Source organism: Carlito syrichta, unplaced genomic scaffold (genome assembly GCF_000164805.1).
Source record: "Carlito syrichta isolate Samal-C Ts95f unplaced genomic scaffold, Tarsius_syrichta-2.0.1 Scaffold311462, whole genome shotgun sequence".
NCBI lineage: Eukaryota > Metazoa > Chordata > Mammalia > Primates > Tarsiidae > Carlito > Carlito syrichta.
The window spans coordinates 443,751-469,464 of record NW_007255558.1 but is presented as its reverse complement, the minus strand read 5'-3'; the positions used below and the strand labels follow the sequence as shown (position 1 = coordinate 469,464).

At 34.5% G+C, this 25,714-nt stretch overlaps 2 protein-coding genes across 3 annotated transcripts in view; both read left to right on the top strand.

The window, feature by feature from the left end:
* The window catches only part of RNPC3 (RNA binding region (RNP1, RRM) containing 3), a 22,182-nt gene extending 9,809 nt beyond the window's left edge, over positions 1–12,373 (top strand). The window contains exons 8-15 of one of the 2 annotated variants that reach the window (XM_008068664.2): positions 683–805; positions 2,910–3,061; positions 4,330–4,491; positions 5,537–5,631; positions 6,248–6,306; positions 8,392–8,524; positions 9,479–9,550; positions 10,670–12,373. In XM_008068664.2, the coding sequence (XP_008066855.1) occupies positions 683–805; positions 2,910–3,061; positions 4,330–4,491; positions 5,537–5,631; positions 6,248–6,306; positions 8,392–8,524; positions 9,479–9,538 (784 nt within the window). In that variant the 3' untranslated portion in view covers positions 9,539–9,550; positions 10,670–12,373. The remainder of the gene's footprint in view (positions 1–682; positions 806–2,909; positions 3,062–4,329; positions 4,492–5,536; positions 5,632–6,247; positions 6,307–8,391; positions 8,525–9,478; positions 9,551–10,669) is intronic. The other variant, XM_008068663.2, reaches the window with a different exon arrangement.
* Positions 11,327–25,714, top strand: part of LOC103271216 (pancreatic alpha-amylase) — a 23,022-nt gene continuing 8,634 nt past the window's right edge. Inside the window, exon 1 of the mRNA XM_008068662.2 lies at positions 11,327–12,243. The gene's annotated coding sequence lies outside the window, so the exon portion shown is untranslated. The remainder of the gene's footprint in view (positions 12,244–25,714) is intronic.

The window sequence follows — 25,714 nt, the reverse complement described above, 5'->3', positions numbered from 1 at the left end:
TGTTGAGTATCTCTAATCTGAAAATTCGAAGTCCAGAAATGTTCCAAAATCTGGAACAAACTTTGTTTTATGCACAAAATTATTAAAAATACTGTATAAAATTATGTTCAAGCAACGTGTATAAAGTATACATGAAACACAAATAATTGCCATATTTATACTTGGGTCCCATTCCCAAGATACCTTATGTATATGAAAATATTCCAAAATCCAAGAAAAGTCCAAAATCTGAAACATTTCTTATCCCAAGTATTTTGGATGAGTACTCAACTTGTACTATTAACTTATTTAGCAAATATGTATTGTCTATCTAATATAGGTCTATACATAGATTGTATTATTGTATCCTGTTTAACTGTTTGGCTTGAAGTCCAGCAGTTTTATTTGGACAACTGATAATGTTTATAATAAAACATTTTTAAAAGTTGATAAATTATCATTCTTAATTTCAAAATAAGATGAAAGTTGAAAGTTGAGCAAGGCAATGTTGATCTTTTGTCAGATTCTCTCTTTGATGGCTTATAAGTTATACTTATTCCGTGTAAGTAAATTCCATGTAAGATAAGTAAATCATTTTATAATTTATACACCAAAATACAAATTCAAGCTTAACAGAAACAGTGATAAATAGCTGTGCTTCTAGATAAGGAAATCCTGTTTACTGTTCCTCTTTTCAACATAGAATGAACAAACTAATGGAGCTAGCAAATCTGCAGCCCAAAAGACCAAAAACAGTAAAGCTGCGCCACATGAGAAAAAGACGAAAAATAAAGGATATGTTGAATACACCACCTGCTTCACACAGGTACTTTGGTTTAGAATTATGAAACGAGGATTGTCTGTATGTACTTTATTTACTTAACTCACATTATTTCTCAATTGCTCTTTTGTTTCCTACCAGTCTACTTGGTTCACCATTAACTTCCTATTTGCCAAATTTACACATATTCATAATTTGCTCACAGTTGACCAGTACTTGATACTGTTGACTATCTCAGGTCTCAGAATTTTCCAGTCTGAATTTTGCGTTACTATCACTTAAGGACAGTAAGCTATATGCACAGATTATTGCTCTGGCAACTGAAATACATGACACAAAAAAAACATAAACTAAGAATAGAAGCTTGTGAAACAAGAGATGTCACAGCCAAGTTTTAAAAGAAATGAGATATTTGAGTTGGCCCTTGAAGGATGAGGAACAAAAATGAGCCAGGGAAAGGTTATTCTAGGTGAGTGGGAAAGTAAAAGAGAAATTTGCAGAGATGGGAAGATTTGTTGAATAGGAATAAAAATGATGAAAGGGAAAGCCAGAGGCAGTGGAGGTCCACCCTCAGTGTTGGGCCAGGGAGTTTGTGCTTATTGAGGAAGCCCTTGGAATGCCATTGAGATTTTTTTTTAAGAAATCCTTTTGGAAGCTGGGCTCGGTGGCTCAGCCTGTAATCCCGCGCCTTGGAAGGCTGAGGTGAGTAGATTACCTGAGCCTGTGGGTTCGAGACCCGCTTGGGCAACATGGTGAGACCTCATCTCTACAATAAATCAAAAAATTAGCCAGGTATGGTAGCGCACGCCTGTAGTTCCAGCTACTTGGAAGGCTGAGGCGTAAGGACCGCCGGAGCCCAGCAGGTCGAGGCTGCGGTGGCTGGGAGCGGCCACTGCACTCCAGTCTGGGTGACAGAGTGAGACTCCAACTCAAAAAAAAAAAAGAAATCCTTTTGGACTATGTCATCTTATAATAAGCTTCCTAGGTAATAAGCAGATTTAGGATGAGAATCAGGGCCACAGTTATGCAAGAATGTTACTAGGTATAGATTAACTTTCACTATGTCTTGAATGCTTTGTTAATGTCTAGAAGTTGCCAATGAACTATCTGTTCTGTTTCATTTGAAGTGTATTGTCTTTTTTCCTTTGAATCTCTATAACAGTTCTGGACAATTGAAATAAATAATGTGATCTACATTAGTCTTCCTTAGCTGTTTAAAATAGTGAAAAGAAACATGAAGTTAATATTGATACTATAACTTATTAAACTCAATATATCCAAAATACTATTTCAGCTTATAATCGATCTAAGAGTTAGAGATATTTTACATTATGTTTTTATACAAAGTCATGAGTCTTGTGTGTATTTTACAGTTATAGTATATCTTAATATAGACAGCAACAGGTTAAGTACTTATCAGACACATGTGACTAATGGCTACTCAGTAGATATCACAGCACTGTTTTATACAATGTAGAAAATAGAGTACATTAAAATACTTACATTAAACACAGAGTGAAGTGTTTTTGCATGTTGAGAAATATCCTGGGGTTTAGAATTAACAGTGATCATATCCTTTCTCTGTCATTTATGGAGTGGCTTTATGCAAATTATTAACATCCGGCTGTTTTATCTATAAACTAGAAATTTAATACTACCTATATTAGAACATTTGATATAGCTGGGCTCGGTGGCTCAGCTTGTAATCCCGCGCCTTTGGGAGGCTGAGGTGAGTGGATTGCCTGAGCCCGTGGGTTCGAGACCCGCCTGGGCAACTTGGTGAGACCTCATCTCTACAATAAAAAAAAAAAAAGTAGCTGGGCGTGGTAGCGTGCACCTGTAGTTCCAGCTACTTGGAAGGCTGAAGTGGAAGAATCACCGGAGCCCAGCAGGTCGAGGCTGCGGTGGCCGGGAGCAGCTACTGCACTCCGGTCTGAGCGACAGAGTGAGACTCCAACTCAAAAAAACCAAAACAAAACAAAACAAAAAACATTTGATAAAGCTTATCTAAGTCACTTTGTGTACTATTTAAAATATGGTGAATGCTTCATCAGTGATAGCCTTTTAAATTTAAGGTAAATTTGAAATAGTATGTTGCTCAAGATTTTATTTGCAATTGCAGACTAATGCTGTGATTGTTTTTAAATAGCAATTTACATCCAGTGCTGCTACCTTCAGATGTATTTGACCAACCACAACCTGTGGGTAATAAAAAAATTGAATTCCACATATCTACTGACATGTCGACTGCCTTTAAGAAAGATTCCGAGAAAGAACAAAATTTTGAGGAAAAAAATTGTGGTAAGGATATTCTAGTTCTTTGGTTTTGCAATTATATCTTCCCCCAATCATGGAATACTCATTTGCAACTTTGTAATATAACTAAAATTAAGTGTTAAATGGCAAGTTTGTCACGGCTACGTTTTGCTGCTAGCGCTAAAAGGCATCCAAATCGATGCGTTCAAAAACTGAGCAGTGGAAAAAGCATCTTGATAAGTGTATTGCATGAAACACAGTACTTTGAAGGTGACTGAAATTTAAACATGTAAGGATAAATACACACTTTTTTATAAGTAAATTCTGTTTGGTTTTTTTTTTTAAAGGTCCCCCATCATATACTTTGCTTTATTTTCACAGCTTTTTAGAGCTGTTTTTGTTTTTAGATAGTGTAGCTAGAATGTTTCTAGTGAATCCTAATCCTATCTTTCCAAACTCTTTCCCCAATCTAATTTAATTCTTACTAATGCTAAAATTTACATTTTATGAACGAAATCCAGTGTGTTGCTATCTGAGATTTAAAAATTGCAGTGTTTTTGAATTTTCTTAAATGAGTAATTTTGTAAGTGTTCTAATATTTGTTTTTCTTTACTTTGTAGGATCAGGATTAGGATTGATTTTTCTGAGGGAGGAATTGATAGATTTTCTTTTTTAGTATCCCCAAATGGGAATGTCTTATTTTATAATGTTTATTCTAACTTAATATGCTGATCTTACTCTTTTAATAGTTGAGAAGGATGAAGGTTGTTTTACAATATTCTGTCGTAGCACTATGAAGTCTTCACACACATTGTGTAAATAATCTTGAGAGACATTCCATTAGCAGAATGCTTTTGCAAATTATGTAATTTATTTAATTACAAATTTACTTTTGTTCATGCAGTTATTAATAATTCAGGTGGGTACGTTAAAGAAAATACCAGTTATTGCTCCCAAAATACATACTTTACCCACTGAACATTTTCATCATATGCCTCTCTGGGACTGGACCTCAGACTAAAAAATGTTGAAAGTGTTGAAATTGTCCACTAAACAGCACCACAAAGCAAGCACTTGACATTTAACTGTTGTCTGTGGTAGAGCTGAATGTTCATGACAGAATCATGGGACCTGTAAAACTTAAAATATTGACTGTTTGGACCTTTATAGAAAAGTTGCGTGTGCTTGTTCTAGAACGAGAAACATCAAATTTTAACACCATAAGACACATGATTAAGGTTAAAGGGAGAGGATTGAAATTCAGTTTTGAACAGAGGGATTTTTAACGACTGCTGTTAATGTTGAACTCTTAGATTTGCCCACTGCTGAAGTTGATGCATCCAGTATTGGATTTGGAAAAATCTTCCCAAAACCTAATTTGAACTTCACAGAAGAGATTAAAGAGGACTCTGATGAAATGCCATCAGAATGTATTTCTAGAAGGGAACTGGAAAAGGGCAGAATTTCTAGAGAAGGTAATGTCATGAAATGAACTAAGCACGTATTCCACATAACATTTTCTTGACTCTGTAGAATCAAAGCAAATGATTTATGTTAGGAAGGCACATACTTCAAAACAGCTCTTCAATTAATGTTTATAATCACTTTTTTTGTTTTTTAGCACTCATACTTTGTAGGGGGGGAACGTTCCTTTCCATGTAATGTTTTCAGTCTGTATTTGTTTGGGAAAAACTATTGTTTCTATTCCTAAAACTTTTATGTGACATTTAAAATAAATCAATGTGTCCCACAAACTGGAGTTTTATATTCCAAATACAGTTGAAAGAGCATCACAAATACTGTGTCTGAGATGTTGACAAAGAAACTTAAAAAAAACTGTTTAGAAATACATGTTTTAGGATTTTATATCCTAACATGATAGTTTTTTTTTACATCTAAAGGATTTTTACTTTTTTAGTACATTTTAAGGTGATATTTAGATGCTTTACATTGATGTTACACATAATTTTCCTGATAATGAGTAATACAACTAGCATTTTTACACAGAACATGTAGTTGTCAAGAACAGATTACTGACATTAAATAGGAGGAACTATAAAGAGGTTCAGAGGCCACAGTTTGTCTGAAATGGCTGATTATTGTGTTTTAGTACTTTATTCTTACATTTGAATATGAAGGTGACAGGGGGCTTGGGAAATTCTCTTTAAGCAAAATGATTATACATGTGATTGATTACAAATATGCTTTAGTCTTTTTAATAAAGTAATTCATCTTTAGAACCTTTAATAGCAGATATCGTATTTATTTTAGTTATAATTTAAGTTATTCTAGATGTCTGAAATTTTTTTAAACAAAAGTTAAAAATTTTCTGTATAATCAATTCAGATTTTTAATGAGTATTTTTATATCCATTTGTAATATTGTTACTAATTTTATTGTTTTAACATTTTCATAAGGCTTATTCTATTAGTTATATTTGAAAGTTACTATAGTTTTCTTTGAACATTTGTTGTAAATATTTTAATTTTATATTCTTGTTTTGTTTTGTTTTAAAATAAGAAATGGAAACACTTTCAGTTTTCAGAAGTTATGAACCTGGTGAACCAAACTGTAGAATTTATGTAAAGAATTTAGCTAAACATGTTCAAGAAAAGGTAAGTTGGAATTTATAAGTTTATTTTCGTTATGTAAATGAAAATAGTTTGAAGTTTTTATATTAACCCTTGAGATGTTACTGTAAAAGTCTATGTGGAATTACCTTTGAGTGTGTTTTTTTTTTACTCTTCACTTCAGAGCATGCCAAATTATTTAATATTACAAAGTATTTAGTATTAATTACTTTAATTAAAATATTTTTATAGCTACTCTTCTCTGGTAGTACACACAGAGTTGGGGGAATGTTTAATTTCCTTGGGCAGCCATAATAAAGTACCAAAAGTGAGTGATTACAACAGATTTATTATCTCACAGTTTTGGAGGCCGAGTCTGAAATCAAAGTTTGCAGGATTGGTTCCTTCTGAGGACTGTGAGGGAGAGATCTGTTCCATGCCTCTTCCACAGCTTCTGCTGATTACCAGCAATCTTTGACCTTTCTTGACTGTGGCAGCCTAACTCTCAGTTTCTCCCTTCATCTTTATGTAGTGTATTCCCTAAGTGTCTAGGTCCAAATTTACCCCTTAAAACCACCAGTCATTGGATTAAAACCTGTCTTATTCCAGTGTAACCTTATTTTTTTTCTGACTTCTTTGTCTTTTTCTTGTTTAAATTCAGGACCTTAAATTTATTTTTGGAAGATACGTTGACTTTTCATCAGAAACACAGCGGATCATGTAAGTGATGGTGATAATACCAATTTATGTTTTGTTTGTTTTTGTCTGTTACAAATTTGCCCTTTTTTATAAGCCCAATATTTTCCTTTCAGAGGTAAAAATAATGTGAAAAAGTTGGTTTGTTCTGTTGCACAATTCATCTTTCAAATGTCTAGAATGGGAGTTGACAAACTTCTTTTGTAAATAGGCAGGTAGTAAAAATTCAGTATTTTTATTTTCTTGTAGGTCACACTGTGTCTGTTGCAACTACTCAGTTTTGTAGTTGTAATGTGAAAGCATCCATAAATAATACCTAAATCAGGGGTCCCCAACCCCCTGGGCCTGTGACCTCTACTGGTCATGGCCAGGAGGTGAGTGGCAGGCTAGCAAACAAAGCTTCATCTGAATTTACAGCCACTCGCGATCGCTGGCCTGTCTGAGCTCTGCCTTCTGTCAGATGAAGCAGTAGCATCAGATTCTTATAGGAGCGCAGACCCTATTGTGAACTGTGCATGTGAGGGATCCAGGTTGTGTGCTCCTTATGAGAATCACATGCCTGATGATTTGGTTCTTGATACCAAAAAGATTGGGTACTGCTGCCTAAATGAATATTCGTGACTGTATCCTGACAAAATTCTTTACAGAGACAGACCTCATGATAAATTCTGGCCCCAATCCCCTCTGCAAAGCGGTGGTTCTTGGACTTTTAAATTGCCCAAAAATCGCCCAGAGAGCACAGTAGAACAGTTTTCTGGGTCTCATGAATAAGATCCATGGATAATTTGTGTTGCTAAAAAACTCTTGAACGATACTGAGGTAGCAGATCCCAAGACCGTGCTTTGAAAAACATTTTTTTAATGAAGTATCCAGGAATATATAGCAGTGAGGCAAAATGTTTTAAATTCTTACCCTTGCAGTAAATTCTCATCTTTTAAATGGACATTAAACAAGACTCCCAATTTTTTTAAAGCAAAAGGGAGGGATGTGATTTGTAAATGATATGAAAGCTATGGTTTGGAGTTAGAATTTCATTCTGTAAAATTCCGTATTTGTTAATTCCAAAGTAAGAAACTGTCATATAAATTAAAAGTAGGAAGAAGTAGAAAAGATAAGGCGAGAGACGTTTGAGTAGAGATAAAATAGAAAAGTGATTCTAACTAGTTAATTTTGTTTTATTTTTCAAGAGAAAGCAATATTTATAAAATCTCATCTTGCCTGTTTATCTTTTTAGATAAGCATGCACAAGTAGAAACATGTTTTAAAATTCTCCGTTTATATTCATTAGTGGCCGATATCCCTTATTAGGTTGCCAAATGCTTGCTGTTTCCCATGAGGCTAGTCATGTGATTTTTTTTTTTTAAAGCATTTTATTGAATTTTTTAGTTGATTTTTGTGTGTGTGTTTTTGCTAGTTCCATAGACTAAAGAGGAGGCAGTATTTCAGTTGCAAATTACAATCTGGTTACAAATGTGCTGAATATTTGAATATAATTGTCTCTCAAAAGTTTTGAAAAATGAGTACACTATAGAATAATACCTCACTATATTAGGAATAAAAATAACTGGTCTGTGTTTCTTTCTGACTTCATCTGCTTTGAAGAATTATTCAGTCTCTGTAGGAATTACCTGTAAAATGATGGTTTTGACTGCATAATCACTGAGTTTCTTTCCAACTGGGCAATTCTGTAATTGCTTATAATTGACTCCTATCAGCCCTTCTATTCTTGGTTGTATAGCTTTTTGTCACTTGAGCAGATAGTACTGAATTGGCTTGAAGAAGCTTTTAAAACATAGAGATGAAATAAATTAAATTTGCTTTTATAGTTGCTAGGAATATAACTTTTAAGTTACATTAATATATTTGTAAATAATTTTTTAAAATAGATATAAGTACATCATAAACTTCTATTACCTATATATAGAATCAACTTTAGAATAGAATACAAAATATAATTTTAGAAAACTGAATAATTGACATGCTAATCAGATAGTATAGTCATTTTTACTTTGAAGTTGCAGAATTTCAAATTGTTCATCATATTTACATTCACTTCATTGTAATTAACATTTTCATAATCAAAACCACTCTCTCTTCCTTGACTTCTAGGTTTGACATACGCTTGATGAAAGAAGGTCGCATGAAGGGACAAGCTTTCATTGGCCTTCCAAATGAAAAAGCAGCAACAAAAGCCTTAAAGGAAGCTAATGGATTTATTCTTTACGGAAAACCCATGGTGGTTGTATCCTTTAAATCAATCTGTTTCAAAACTATATAATTTTTAGAAGAAGAGTATAACTGCAGCTAATGTTCATGTTATCTGTTAGAAATTTTAACAACTGACATTCTAGCTTAAGATATTCTGTTACAGTTGAACATGACTTAGCTGAGTCAGATGACAGTGCTATTTATATTTTTATTGGAAGATAAAGGGACTTAAACTGCATAAGGTTATTAAATTTCAACTAATTTAAATATTTCACTTATATACCTTAAAATTGTATACTCGTGTTAAGTCTTAAGAAACAATATACAGAGATACATTTGGAGTTATTAGAGAAAGAATTCAACCAGTTGTGGTGGCTCACATCTGTTATCCCAGCACTTTGGGATTGCTTGGTTCCAGGAGTTTGAGACAGGCCTGGACAACATAGTGAGGTGCCTACCATCTCTGCAAAAATATTAAAAAATTAGCAGGGCATGGTGACACACACTTGTAGTCCTAGCTACTGGGAAAGCTGAGGCAGGAGGATTGCTTGAACTTAGCAGTTCGAGGGTGCAGTGAGCTATGATTGTGCCACTGCTCTCCAGCCTGGGCTACAAAGCAATATCCTATCTTTTAAAAGATAAGAAAATGCATTGTGGTGTTGCTATTATATTGTAATTTATATCTCTACTTGAGAATTTTCAAAACCAGAATAAATCACTGATTAACTATCTTACTTTTAATAGTATATGCAGTTTCCAAACTAAAAATCAGCAGGATAGGTAAAGAAGAAAATGTACAGGTGTAAACAAATAATGACTGTAAGGAAAAGGTTAAATTTTTTATTTCCTCTCCGAGTCATTGGCAGAAGCAGGAAGAACTCAAGGTAAATTAAAAAACTATATACTCCTGTGTTAGAAAGTTGTTTATAGTTGTTTAGAAAACATTGCTTTCATGTTCATGAAGGAAACCTTAATTTTAAAATATTAGCAATTTGCTCGATCTGCTAGACCAAAGCAGGATTCTAAAGAAGGAAAAAGAAAATGTTAAAAATTAATAAAGGTAAGTATGGGTAAGACATAAAGAAGGCAAGGCTATTTCTTGAGATAAAACTGAAGAGCCTGATAGAGCAGGAATTCAGGTGTCTCTCAAGATTTTTTAAGGAATATCTTTCTTTCTATGTACATAGTTCCCATGAAATTTCACAATTATGACAGCAGAATAAAGCCCATTTGTATGTAAAAGTTACATTTGGAGAATAAATTTTCTAAGGGGAATATGTCTGTTTTTCTTCTTTTACTTTTTGTCCCCTGGAGTAAAGCAGTGATTCTTAAACTGTAATGTATATTAATAAGCACTTGAGAGCTTGGTCAGACACAGATTTGGGGCTTCTCCCTTCCCTGCATGTGTTTCAGATTCAGTAGGTCTGAGGTAGGAGCCTGGTCACCCACTATCCTGTCCTAATTTTCCTGTAAATGAGGGGTTTTCCAGGATGCCAGCTTTCAGTGCTGAGATAGGAGAAGTGTGTGGCAAGCCAGGCCAAGTTGGTCACTTGTGATGGCACCTGATAATTTGCATAACTAATGAGTTTTCAGGTAATGGTGAGGCATCTAGTCCAGGACCACACTTCATTTTGAAAACTGAAGTGAACATTGAAAGCTAAATTTTTCGAGTCCTGAAATTCTACAGTGCTAACTATATAAAATTAATTATATTTTAACACACTTCACACAAAAAAATGTGAAATTAAATCTTCTATATTTGAAACAATTTTAATGCATACTTAAGTAATTTAATAATTAAAAATGGTAGAAGCAAGCATTTTAAATGTTAAAGTTTATTACATTGTTTAAGAAAAAAGTGGAAATATAGTCCTTTTGTTTTTTATTTTACATTTTTCTCCTTTTGTAAACTGGATGCACATGAAATAAATTGACCAAAATTACTGATGTTTAGCTGAAAAAAATTAATAGGAATATATGAGACCATTTTGCTTGTTTAGTTCCTCTGTGAGATCCTTGAATATTTGTTTTATTGTAAATCTATACTGGGATAGTCAGAAATCTTATAAATACATTAGAGGAAAAATTAATTCATTCTGTATTAAAAAATCATTTATTTGTAAATCTGATGCTGAAAAATAAGAAAAAATTTAAACTGCATTCTGCTGTTCTTCTTTAGAAGCATTCCTGCGTAAATACTGCTGTAATACTGTCATGCAAAGTGTATCCTTTCTTGTCGTATCCTTTTTGGGGCAGTGTTTTTGTTTTTGTTTTTTCTAGAAATGTTTGTCCCTCCACCTCTTGATCCATATTAAGCAGTTCTTTTTTACACTTTATTCAAAGGAAATACTTCTAAGTTATTTATGTAGATTGAGCAAATCGCTTATGTGTTTTTTAGATTTGTTGTTCAGTTCCTTAGGTTTTATATCTTTTCCAGGGAAAGTTAGTGAATCAGGTCAACTTACTTGAAAAGTGTATGCATTTGCTTTAACACAGAATGTCATCTTATTGTTGTACTTGTGCATTTCCTAAACCTAGTACAGTAACATATGCTTTCTGTTTATGATATACCTGGTCTAGGTGTTTTATGTAGCATGTTGTAAAATTTGATTGTGGAAAGGAATTGTTTTTTCTCTTAAGAAGACCATATGTTGAAAATTAAAATTAAAATAACTGACTTTCTATGTAAATTTTAAATAACAATTGACAGACCTCATATGTGAGGTCATATTATTGAAATTTCCTTTGACATAGAAGCAAGTAGAAAAACCCTTTTTTCTTTTTCCAAACAAAGAAAGGAGAAGAAAAGAGTAACAGAGGGGAGAAGACATAGTGTTGACTCAGGATAGCACATTAAGTGAAACAATTTTGGTTAGGTATATAAGAACAGAGGTTTACAGAATGGTTGATGATCAGAATCACCCAGAACAGTGGCTGTCAGTCTTGGCTGCACACTGAAATGATCTGGGAATTTAAAAAAAAAAATACTGAGTTTAAAAAAACCAACTTTGACAAATATATTGAGATTGGTTCCCTCAGAATTTTGATTTAATGTGTTTGAAGTACAATATGGATGTAGGAATTTTGTAAGCCTCTCGAGGTGATTGTAATAGGCATCCAAGGTTGAGAACCACCAAAAGGGGATTTTTATGCTTAAAGATTCCTAGACTGTATCTTAAAACTAATACATTAGAATCTCTGGGTATGGGGTCTGAGAATCTAATACGAAAAAGTTTGCTTAGTAATTCTAAGGACTAACCAGTTAGGTTTCTCCTTTGTTAGAGTACAATGGTTAGTCTCCTAATACCAGTGTAGACATCCGACCTCGTAGAAGTAGGAAAATAAAGGGTTGAAGCCTCTAGAGTTCTTTGGTGGATTCTACTATTAGTTCTAAGAAAGCAACCCAACCCTGTTAATAATTATTACCACCACAAAAGTACAAAAAGCTATACATATTGAAATTATAATTGTTATTTTTGTGTAGACACAATTAAAATGTTTATGTTTTAAATCACAGTTTTTGTATAAACTGTTCATTTAGATAATTAACTTTTGTTGTACTGACATGATTCACTAATTTTCTAAATATAAAAGTCTTAGCTTTTAGTTATTTTTTAAGCTAATGAACTGTTTGATAATTATGGTTATTTTTAATGAACTTTTGTGATGTTTTAGGTTCCCTTTTGAATTCCATGTGTTTCAAGTGCTTTCCAACTTTGAGAGGAAGAAATTGACTGCCTGGACTATGGAACTGTGCGTAACAGCTTTAAAAATGTATTTAAAAATTATATCTATATGCATTTAAATCAGATAATTAGAACTATATTACATGTATTTTAATGACTTTTCGCAAATATAATAAATTATTTTCTTTCCACTAAAATAGTGTTTGTAATTTTTTGTGTTGTTTCCTACATCTAAGAAAATGTATTTTGATAATTACATAAATTTTATATTAAGACAATTTTATGATACAATTTTTTTTGAGATTACAAATACTGTCTTTTCAAAAATTATTAGGTGGATACGAATGCATTTAATTTGTTTTATTGGTTGTTTTATTTTGTTTTGTTTTGTTTGGGGGAGTTTTTTAGTAGTGGAAGATTTATCCTAGTTTAGGGCATTTATATCCTTGCCCTAATTTGGTCTTCCATTTTGTACCTCCAAGTCTGTCATCTGTGAGAATATCACTCAAGGTGAAAATGTTTCCCATGTGAAATTATTCTAAATTACAGGTGACTCACACCTGTAATTTAGGAGGTGTAGGCAAGAGGACTGCCTGAGCCCAGGAATTCAAGACCAACCTATGCAACTTGGCGAGACCTCGTCTCTATAATAAATCAAAAACTTAGCTAGGTATGTGGTTCCAGCTACTTGGAAGGCTGAAGCAGAAGGATCACCTGAACCCAGCAGGTCAAGGCTGCAGAAGCTGTGAGTGTGCCACTGCACTCCAGCCTGGGTGACAATGTGAGACTCCAACTTAAAAAAGAAAATTATTTGGGTCCCTTAGCGAAATTAGTTTCAACTGTGAGTAGGAAAAAATTGGGTTTTTAAAAATTTTATTTGTTCTTATTCCTGAGTATGTAATAACAGCTTCACCTGCCCTAAGGCTCAGGTCTTTTAAAAGGCTATTGTGAATCATAGATTCTTCTTTTTTATTTACAACATTGTGAAGTGTGTAGAGTAAAAATATTTAAGATAGGAATGATAAATATGGAAAAGTAACCCCTGAAACATGCCACTGTTTAGATGTCAGATAGGTATAGAACTATTAAAGAAGACTGGAAATACAGCTAGTAGCAAAGTGAAGAAAGTATCTCAGGCAGGAGGAAGAAGTGATCAAATACGTAGGGCAGAATTTAACAGTGAGAAATGGATCGTTAATGCAGGGTAATGTACAAAGAAGTTTATTTTGTTTTTAAGATTGAAGATAGAGCATATTTGTATGCTAATTGACTGAAACAATAGAAAAAGTTCCTTTTAAAGATGAGCATGCAGACAGCTCATTGGGTAACAGGATAAAGGGCACATTAGGGAGGTCTAGGTGCTTGTCGTTTGCCAGATGGTAGCAACATGTAAAATTTTTGGTTTTTGTTTTTTCAGTTAAATAGGAAGCAAGGTTAAGAGGAAGAAAGTCATGAAGGCTGGAAGAAAGAGTTGAAAAATAGGAAAGTGGGAAAGTAAACATACTCTTAGAAGGACTGCTAGGCAGCGCCTAAGTACGTACTTGCACCTGCAGTCTGTGGTTGTTAATCTAAATGAGATCATCAGCATGGTTTTATGTTTTTCTACAGTTAAGTTCATCTTGAGTCTGTCACTGGGTAGGCACAGCGCTGAATTTAACCAAAGTTGAGATCTTCCTGGAAGAACACAAGAAAGTTGGAAACAGGCTAAAGTGTTGCTATATCTAAGAGCATAAAAAAGTTGGAAACAGGCTAAAGTGTTGATATATCTAAGAGCGTGATTCTAAAGGAGGGACATGGAGAGTAATCTGGGTGAGGAGTGAAGTGAGAAAATAAAATGGAGACACATTGAAAATGGGATGACTAGTTGTACGCTGCAGTATGCAGTGCGTGTTGAAGTTCTTGAGGTCGGAACTAGAAATTTGGGAGGTTGAAATAAGAGTAGAGTGACCGAATTTAGGACTCGTAAAGCAAGTGCAGTACTTAATTTTAAGTTTTCGATTATGGCACTGGAAGTAGGGTAGAGGCATGGTGAGGGAAGGAGATGAATTCGAGAAGGATAGAGCCTCGAGTATTGACAGGAGTATCTCAGTGGATTTTGAAATGTGAAAAGTAGCTCTGCTGAGTAACAGTAATCATTTTATCTTTACCACCCTATGAAAAGAACACTTTTCTTTGTGAGTAAAGGAGAATTTAATACGTCAACTGTCAAAAGCTTCACTGAATTTAATTCTTTACTATATTAAAAAAACAGTGACCTCATTAGGATTATTAAGTACAGATGTGAGTTCGCCACATGTATCAGACTCCTATAAGAGGTAAAACTGATGGTTCTCCCAAGAGGTTTTTGCCACAAATACTTAAGCCTTAAATAGTCTACTCTGGCATTTTCTGAAAACAAACTAATAGAAATATAACATTCATAATAAACCTAATAGAAAATCTTAAAAATAGAAAGTAACCAAACATTGAAAAAGTTTCAGGAAAGAGACACCCCCCAAGCATGAGGTCTAATGGGAAGAAGAAAAAACTAGGAAATCTGTTATGACTTTAGAATATCTATGACTAATATACAAAGACTTGAGGTGGTTACCTGTTTTCAAAAGTATCAGTTAGAGATGAGAAAAGGAGTATCTGACTACATAACAATAGATTTTATTTTAATTTTTTAAAATTATAAAATAGGCTGGACTCAGTGTTTCAGCCTGTAATACCAAGTACTTTGAGAGGCCAAAGCGAGTGGATTGCTTGAGCCCACAGGTTTAAGACCTACCTGGGCAACTTGGCGAGACCTCGTCTCTAAAATAAATCAAAAATTAGCCAGGCATAATAGCCCGGCATTCCGACTACTTGGAAGGCTGAGGCAGAAGGATCACTGGAGCCCAGCAGGATAAGGCTGCGGTGGCTGGGCGCGTGCCACTGCACTCCAGTCTGGGCAACAGAGTGAAACTCCTACTCAATAAATAAATAAATAAAATTGTAAAATAGCACATAATACAGTATATACCAGGATCTTTAAAAATCTGGAACTTCAAGAAGAAAATCTGAGCTATTTTATGAAACTTTTCAGACTTTAGATAAAGATAGACAAAATACCATTATATATTGTTAATGGAAACATAAGATGAAGTAAATAGCAAAAACATGCATGGAAATATACCAACCATGGAAGACATTGATGTCATGCCCTGGAAGGAAAGGGTGGAAGGGAAAGACATTAAGGTTGAATAGCAAGCTCCATGTACACTATTTTTCTTTTAAAAAGATATTTAAATTCATTTCTTGTTTTTCAAATGTTCAATAAAAACTTTTTTCTGGTACAGTTTTTATTTCTGACCTCATACCTACATGTAAAATGTATTGTTCACTAATATCTCCTCCCTGCAAGTAAAATATACCCCCATCCTGTTAAATTTGGGAACGACTGATTTGTTTTGACAGTAAAATGTGAGCAGAAATAATATGTGTTACTTTAGGACCTCCTGGATTGTTAAAGCATGTGTCAAAATGAAGTTTTTGTGACGTAATGCAAAGAGATGCATAAGAAGAGGCTCCTTGTTGATCTGAGATGAACGTGAGAAATTGGACGCCACTGAAAATTTTTAGGTTTTTCTGTTTGTTTTAGCTGGGGCATAACCCATTCTAATTGATAAAGCCACTAAGTGTCCGTAAGCTATTTAATTATCATAAGATATCTCCCTTGGGATACGGAAAGTCAAGAGAAGCCATAATATCAGAGAGTGTTAGCAGTGAGAGACTATGAGAATAAATTAGTTCAGTGGTTTCCAGACTTGAAGTTCTAAGTAAGTAAAATTTCCAAAATTTGTGTAAAAATGATACTTCCATAGTAATGAAATTTAACTTTATAAAAAACTACCATTAATACATTGCTCCCTCCTTCCCTCTCATTTGGAACCAGTTACCTAAATATAATCCTCTTATTTTATTAAACAAGATTGAAGGATGAGACAAATAACAGTTACTTCAGCCCTTTATATCCATGAGTTTTGCAGCCGTGAATTCCATCAACATCATATGGAAGTCTTGGAAAAGAAAAAAGGCTTGTGTCTGTGGTGGACATGTATAGACTTTTGTTTTTCCTGCCATTATTGCCTAATCAACACAGTATAATGCCTATTTACATTGCTTTAAGTATTATAAGTAATCTAGAAATTGTTCGAAGTGTACAGGAGGATGTACGTAGGTTACATGCAAGAACCGCATTTTAATAAAGGACTTGAACATTTGTGGATTTTGGTATCCATGGTGGGTCTTGAAACCAATCCTGATATGGAGGGTTGAGGGATGACTGTATTTAAACAGATAATCACTCTAAAAATTACAAAACCTTTTGCTTGGTAAATACAGTCATGTGTCTCCTAAATGTATCTTGACTACACTTTTTTCATGTTTAGATACACAAGTACATTGTATTACAATTGCCTATAGTATCCAGTTCAGTAACATGCTGTACAGATGTGTAGCCTGGGAGCCACAGGCTGTACCATCAAGGTGTGGAAGTATGCTGACACTGCACAACGGAATCACCAAAGGGCACGTTTCTCAGAACATATCCTTGTCATTAAGCGATGAAAAAAAAATGCAGGCATAGCTTTGACACTACCCTGATTCTTATCAAACATTCATGACTACATACTTTTGTTTTCATCTAGAAAGAAAAAAAATTAAAGGTTTGATAGCAATTTTTGCTGAGAGTGTGGTAAGAGGTACTATAATATATTACTCCTAGAAAGTACACATTGGTACCTGTTTACGGGTAATTTTGCGTAATACTAAACTGTAAAAGTGTACTCCAAGTTCCACTTACCTAGCCAACAGAAATGTTCACCCATGTGTTGACATGTACACAGATACTCATGATAACATTTCATCTAGTAGCAAAATCTTTGGTAATAAGTGTTCAAGCATTGAAAAATGGCTAACATAACAGTTGATGAGTCTCCTATGTGATCTTAGTCCAGTTAGCATAGTCTGTATTTCAGTCCTTTAAAAGACTCGCCTAATGAGCTGTATGTATGTAGACACTTGTAAAAGGAATGTATTCTATGTCCATCTGGTCAAGTTGACCAGAACTTGTTGAAATCCGGTTGTTCTAAGAACTACTGAGGCTAGTATGTTAATAATCTTCCATTATAATTGTGTATTTCCTGATTTTACTATTCCACCAAATTTTTGCTTTATTTTAAACCTGTTATAAGGGGAGTAAACACAAATGTTGATTTGTGTAGTCTGAAAGTCAAACACTTCAAGCTATAAAGTGCAACTATTTTATCTTTGTCATTAATTTGGCCTTAGGTCTTTGTCCAACACTAATAAAGCTACACCATCTTTCCTTTGGTTAGAATGTGCATAGTTTATTTCCTAGCCTTTTATCTTTATTTCTTTTTCATCCCTTAAAAAAGTTGTCTGAAAACACTTGTCTTTTAACAGGAAAAGTCCATTTTAACTGAATGTAATTATTGTTATATTTGTTTAAAATTCACTTTCTTAATGCCCTACTCATTCTTTTTTTAATATTTCTTCCTTTTAAATTATTTGTATTAATCTGTGATTTACCCTTTCCCACAGTAGAAATGATGCACTCTTTCTGTTTTGTTAATGGTTAACACTGAAATTATACTATGCATATTTTCAAAGTCCAAAGTTAACGACTATGTTCATTGCCAAAGACGGACAAATGACTTCAGAGCACTTCACTGTACTATTCCAGTATGTAGTCATGGTTTTTATTTTTGAATCATCCACATATTTTTAACCCTGCAGGCGATTGTTTTTTGAATAATTCTTACTACTGTGATCTTCTAAACCTATTAATATTAGTTAAACAAAACTTTCCAGATTTTAAAATACTTTCACATATTATACAATATGATTTTTATAACAACTCGAAGGCGAATGTAGTACTAAGCAGTAGGTAAAGCTCACTGTAGAGTTAGGCTGCTTGGCTTTAAATTTCAGTTCCAACATTTACTTCAATTTGGCCATGGACAAATCCCACTTCTTAATATTTTAGTGTCTTGTTTCCTTATTTTAAAATGAGGATAATTATAATTATGTTTTGTAGGGTATGTGTGTGTGAGAAGTCAAGGCAGTAATGCATAATAATGGCCAATAGTAATAATACATATTGTTGGTGGCTTTTATATTTTGTATTTATCAACAATACTATTCTAACTTTTGAAAGGAGGACCTAAATGAAGCCTAGAGACTTTCATGTTTTTTCTAAGGTTCACGTAGTTGATAGTGAAGCATGGATTTAATTTTTTTTTTAAATGAATGATTTTGTTTACATTCTAGTCTCATTTAACTAATTTGACCCAGTTTTATGCTAATCTGGTCTTTAAGGTTATTTTGGCAAAAGGTTTTTTTCCCTACATATTGATATAAATGGTTTAGGAAAGAAAAAATGATGAGTTGAGATTAGGAGAGGATATTGTAGAAAGAAAAAGGAAGACAAAACAAACGTAAGAGGTATCGTGTCATAAGAGGGCAGGGCAGCAGATTGAGCAGGGGAGGGCAGACAGTGGTTTGCTCCGGAAACAGAGGTGACCAGCCTGGTGTCTGGAGCTCAGATTAGGCTGCTTGTACAGATTAGATTTGGAGAATTAGAGTAGGACTATAGGGCCACACGTGGAAAGGAAAAGGTTATAGAAAATCTATAAAATCCTAAATCAGTATTTTTTTTTCCCTCAACTGAAGAAAAAGCAAAACCAGAACTGAGATTTTTGTTATTTTATGATTGAAAAACACTGAACTGTGAGTTTGGGAGATTGCTGATTTAAGGAAGTCAATTTGGTAAGATATTTTAATGTTTTTTGGGTACTGGGTAAGTTCCCTCCTCCCCCACACCTTGAAATAGTTTCTGTCGTATGAGTTGATATAGTTCAAAGTTTTCCAATCTATTTTAGATTTGTTGACAACTCATATTTCAGTGTCCCTGCAGCAAAAATCTATTTATGTTGACAACATGTCCTTGCCTTGACTCAAAAGACTTCTCTGATCTCAGAGATCTCATAAACAAACTTGATTGTCTTACCCTCTTTTCTCTAACTTTAACATATGACTCATCCTGAGTTCAGTGTATGTTTCCTTTTTTTCTTTGAAGGCGGAGGGCTGGTGGGTGGTTTACTGTTTTTAGAAAATTAGACATAAATCGATGTAAAACTCAGGAGTTACAACTTCTATTAAGAAAGAGAAGCCAGTAACTTCACTAAGTTCCATGGTCATTTTACTACCTAAAGCTGCAGAATATTGAAAACTGTGAAAAAGAAAAAAAAAAATTAAAAGTCAAAACACTTGGAGATAGGTAGGAATCAGAATAGCAATGTATAGATGCTTCATTAGAGTATTTCTATAAAAAATTTTAGTGGTATGTCTACTAAATTACTTGTTATAAAGATATTTAACTGTGAAACATTTAGGTTAAAAGCTACAACAGTAGGAATTACAAGAGTAGATAACTTATCTTCTTGGTCAGTTTTTAATTCATTTGCATGTTGAAAAAATGGTGTCTGGTACAGATGTGAGGCTACTTTGGATGGGGGAAAAGAACTTTGTAAAAAACATTTTTATTCAGGCAAAAAGGAGGCTATAAGAAGACAAGGTTTTTAGAACTCACTATTTTTTACTAAACATTTCAATAGAGCCCTTTTATTTAAGTCATGGCTTTTAGTGTGATTTAAGTAGACTTTAAGCAAAATGACCACATTTATGGCACTTGGTATGTTAAGAGAAATCCTGAATGTACACTAGAGTCTCTTCCCTATAATGCTATTAATATTGTGGATGTTACATAAAATAGCAAATACTACTTATATAGTATTGATTGGGGAAAATACTTTTGAGAACACTAGACTGGGTAATTTTGTGTTAACGTAAATTTTCTTCTTGGCATTTGATATGTTTTATTGACACATTAAATATAAATACTAAGGGCAATTGCTTTGTTGTTAGGATATTACCAAATATCCTATTTTATATTTTTAAGGCATTCCTAAAATATCTTATTTGACACATTATAGTAACCGTTAGTGATTTAGAGTAAAGGGAAGTTTTTTTGTTTTTGTTTTTCGTAGAACATTCCAAGAAATAAGAAATATGAGCAACAGCACTGATATTAATAACTGAATGTCTTCTCTGAGAATAACTCTTTTAGGATAAAACTACTCTAGAAAGTAGACATAACAACTGCTTTACACCTACTTATTTTGTTTTTGATGCCAAAGATATCAAGGATTTGTATGCAGATTTTACTGCACAAGACATAAATATGTTTTAGTTATTTCAGTGCCTCTCCTATGGCGTTACAGCTCTTCAGATTGCTTGTTTGAGGTGAAAAATAAGATTAAATGAGAAAATATATGACAAAGCCTGACCCTTAGTAGAAGCTTATTCCTAAAATGCTAATAAAATTTCCAAATTATGCCTGCAAATTAGTCTTTATTTTGGTAACGTCCTAAATGTGCTATGGAAAACACTGATTTGTTGTTAGAAGAACTGTTCAGAGTTAACTGATGAGACAATGATGAGAAATATATTTCAAAATCAACATGGATTTGCCAGAAATATTTAAGTGGGAGGGTGGAGGGCAGAGGGGGAAACATTGCTGGTTCCTTCTCATCTCTACCTGTTCCTCAAGAGGGAATGAAAATGCTTCTGAGAAGTAGAAAGTATTATTAAAAGTTCAGAAGAGTGGAACAGAAAGACTGATTGATCAAGTGATAACTGAGTGGCGGTGGAAAGAGAGCATGGATCTATTGCTGATTTAAGAGGCCCCATAATAAAAATAACAATATAGTAGTAACAGCAACCTTATCACAACCAAATATATTGAGTTTTTACTGTATACACTGCAGTGACAGCTTTATTTGCATCATTTGTTTATTCATGATAACAACTCTGTGAGGTACATATTACTTTTTCCAGTTTACAGAATAAACTTAATTTAGAGAGATTACCTTCCCTGATCACACAGTTGGTAAAGGAAAAGTCAGGGTTGAAGGATAATTTGTCTAACTCCTAAGATCATGTTCTTAACCATTACATTTTAGCATTTGGAACCTTGAGTCAGTATGAAGTTCAAATGATGCCCGTTTCTAACTCTCGACTGTATACCATTAGTTCTGTGTCACTCACCATCTAGTCAGTCTTCTATTTTGAGTCTAAAACTTAGCCCCACATCCAGTTAGTCTCTCGTGCTCCTTGCAAATTTTTCTTCCCTATTTGTTTTTGAAAACCTTCCTCTGGTAATAAAACTCTTCTCCTTTCTACTTCTTCTACCCCATCATTTATATAGATTGGTGACTGCCCAAAGTTATGACTTTGTGTTTAACATCTCTTTTGGTTCTCTGTTCTGTTTGGCATTTGTGCTAAATCAATTGTTTTGAATTTTGGGTTTCATTTTGCATACTGTCACTGTTTTGTTGAAAACTTTCAAATCTCTATACTATTTTATTCAAATCTGTTGTTTAATTCTTTTTGTACATACATTTGGTTTAAAAGTGGTACCTCAAATTCAGTATGTCCCCATATTAGTTTATCAATTTTCCTAAACCAAATCTTCAAGATTTCATGATTTCATGAAAAAGGCATTGCCATTCTTCTACTCACCCAAAGTTTAGATAATAGAGTTCCCTTTGATGCTTTTTTTCTCACTATCCCTTTATATCTGATTAGCTACCACTTTCTGTAGAGTCAGTCTCTACCAAATCTGTTGCATTTCCCGGCTATCTATTTAGTAATTATAGTCGCTCCCCCACCCCCTTTTCAAAGGACTTACATTCCAGGACCCCCAGTGGATGCCTGACACTGCAGATAGTATCAAACCCTGTATAGTCATCTCTGGTATCCATGAGGGATTGGTTCCAGGAACTCCTGCAGATACAAAAATCCACAGATGCGCATGTCCCTTGTATAAAATATAATGTTCGCATATAACCTAAAACATCCTCTCATATACTTTAAATGACCTCTAAATTACTTATGATATCTACTACAGTGTAAATGCTATATAAACAGTTATACTGCAGGCTCAGTGGTTCAGCCTGCAATCCCAGCGCTTTGGGAGGCCGAGGTGAGTGGATTGCCTGAGCCCGAGGGTTCGAGACCTGCCTGTGCAAGTTGGCGAGACCTCATCTCTACAATAAATCAAGAAATTAGCCGGGCGTGGTAGAGCGCACCTGTAGTTCCAGCTACTTGGAAGGCTGAGACAGGAGGATCTCCGGAGCCCAACAGGTCGAGGCTGTGGTGGCCGGGAGCACGCCACTGCACTCCAGTTTGGGCAACAGAGTGAGACTCCAACTCAAAAAAAAAACAAAAGAAGTTATACTGTCTTGTTCAGGGAACAATGTCAAGGAAAAAGTACTGATGCAGTTATCCTTTTTTGTCGTTGCTTAATGTTTTCTATCCATAGTTGGTTGAATCCAGAGATGTGGAACCTGTGAATTAGGATGGCTGACTATGCGGACTATGTTTTTTCCTATGTATGCATATCTATGATAATGTTTATTCTATAAATTAAGCACAGTAAGGGATTAACAACAATGATTAAATAGAACAATTGTAATATATACTGTAATCAAAATTGCATGAATGTTCATCTCTCAAAATGCTATAATGTTCAGAGCAGGTTGGACACAGATAACCGAAACTGCAGAAAGCAAAAGACTGTACAAGGTGAAACCACAGATTGGGGGTGGCTACTCTGTTGCTGAATAACAATTATAACTCATATCTCACAAGTCTGTGGATTGACTAGATGTTTCTTCTGCTGGTTTAGCTCTGGAACATCATTCAATTACTGTTAGCTGCTACGTCAACTCAGATTGTTGGAATGACTAGGGACAACTAGAGTTTTATCCCAGTTACGTTCACAATCTTTGATGTCAGAGTTTCAGGAGATCAAGCCCCCTTGTGCAAATCTTAATCAAATTTCTGCTTGTATCTTGTTTGCTGACACCCCAATGGACAAAACAAATCTTAAGCTCATTCCATAGTTTGTGTAGAAAGAGACTCCACATAAGTATGGATACTGGGAAGGGTCATTCATTGGGTAGCCCTTATTGTAACAATTTATCACACTTTCCTAACTTTCATCCTTACTGCTGTATCCTAGTTCAGATTTTCATCACTTTGTTTACCAATGTTTCTATCTGATATATTCCAAAAGTTTTCATTGTCACTTTCCTGTTTGAAAAAACAAAAACCTTTTTATAGGTTCAAAAGAAAGTCTGTGTCCTTTTCCTTGACTTTGAGTGTCCCCAGAATACCTTTTCTAACTTAATTCCTGTGGCTCCATCATGCCTAACTTATGTTTCTAAAACACAGTCTAGAATGCCAGATTTCTTGTCATTTTTGTTCCTCTTCTACATTTGTTTTTCTAATTCTGTTTTTCTTACTTAAAAGCAATTTCACCTTATCTCCTTTCATTGACGTCAAACCTGTTCTTCACATAAATTTTATATTCCCTATTTCCACCTGTTGAAATATTTTTTCCTTTCAATGAAATCCTGAAGCACTTTACTCACAACTCTTTTTAAATGGTGGTCAAATCCTTCACTTTGTTGCTTTTGTGTATGGATGTGTCCCTTCTCTAACTTCTAGAACAGCTTGAATAGAAATATCATGTAAACTGGGCATGGTGGCTCAAGTCTGTAATTCCAGCACTTTGAAAGGCTAAGGTGAGAGGATTGTCTAAGCTCAGGGGTTCAAGACCAGCCTGGAAAAGTTGGTGAGACCTCATCTCTACAATAATTCAAAAAAAGAAGTTGAGCATGGTAGCATGCACCTGTAGTTCCAGCTACTTGGAAGGCTGAGGCAGAAGGATTGCCTGAGCCCAGCAGGTTGAAGCTGTGGTGGCCATGAGTGTGCCACTGCACTCCAGCCTGGGTGACAGAGTGAGACTCCAACTCAAAAAAAAAGAAATATTACATAGGTAATTCAGCATTTTTTTAACAACTGCATTAAAAGAAGCAAAAAGAAATAAGACATTAATGATAAATTCGATTTAGCTTAATATATCACAAAATATTACTTCAACATGTAAACAGCATGCAAATAATTTTCATTCTGTTAACATAGTAAGTCTGTAATTCAGAGTGTATCTTACACTATTAGTACATCTAATACCTCTATTCAGACTACCTAATGTCAACTGCTCAGTAGAGATTTGCTACTAGAGGCTACCATCCTAGACATCACAACTCTAGAATTCTAAAGAAATATTAGTGTGATACAAGGAATATTGACTTGTAATCAGACCTATTATCAGACTCTGCCTTTGTCACTTACCCTATGAACCTGGACAGTTTACTTAATCTCACTGGGCCTTAGTTCCATGTGGACAAGGCTACTGCAAGGAATGTGGACGATGCTACTGCAAGGAATAGAGTTGAGTGTGTTATACAATTTCTGGTACAAGGTTCATTTATTTATTAAAAAATTGAAGACTCAACTCATGTTATGCCAATGTCTTGCACAACGACGAATTTGGAGGTTGTGTCACATTCATTTATTGAGCACATAAGACAATGCCAATCATTTTGCTAGGTTCTGGGAATATTGCATATAAAGTCTACCTTCAAGAAGCTTCATCCAGAATAGTGGACATGAAAATATTTAATTACTTAATACATCAAATATAGTTTAATGGCACCATATAAGTTAAAACCTGTCATACAGCAGAGGAGCTAATTATTCCTAGAAATCTAAGGGTAATATTCATAAAGGTGAAGATTTAAAGTGGAAAGAAGAGTAATCACCAGTTACACAAGGATGGTGGAAGAAGATCATAGGAAAAAGGAAAGCACTTCGAAAGTCGTGGAGTTATGAAATTGCATGTAAAATATGAGGAACTTCTAGTTTTGCAGTGGATCATGTTCACATGGTTGACTGGAGGATGGACCAATGGACTAACAGAGGAATTAAGATTATGATTAAGATTCATAGCACGCTTGATAACCTTCCCAAAGCTGGTACTCCCTCATCTTTCCTCACATTAATAGATGGTGTGCCTAACAGATACTCTTAATATTTTCTTTTCCTCGTTAATATTTTAATATTTTTTAAATATTTTCTTTAATATTTTCCTTTTTCTCATTCTTCAACTATTATTGAATATATAATATATTCATTAATCTGTTACCTCTTTACCTTTGAAATTCATCCTGTCTATACCCCCATCCAAGCCACTTGCCTCATTCCTAAACCCCTATGAAAGCCTTCTGATATCTCTCGCTCCTATCATCTGATGTCTTCCTAGAGACCAAAGCGATTTTCTTTTAAAGTATAGCAGAAGCCGGGCTCGGTGGCTCAGCCTGTCATCCCGCGCCTTTGGGAGGCTGAGGTGAGTGGATGGCCTGAGCCCGCGGGTTCGAGACCCGCCTGGGCAGCGAGACCTCATCTCTACAATAAATCAAAAAATCAGCCGGGCGTGGTAGTGCATGCCTGTAATTCCGGCTACTCGGAAGGCTGAGGCGGAAGGATCGCCGGAGCCCAGCGGGTCGAGGCTGCGGTGTTCGGGA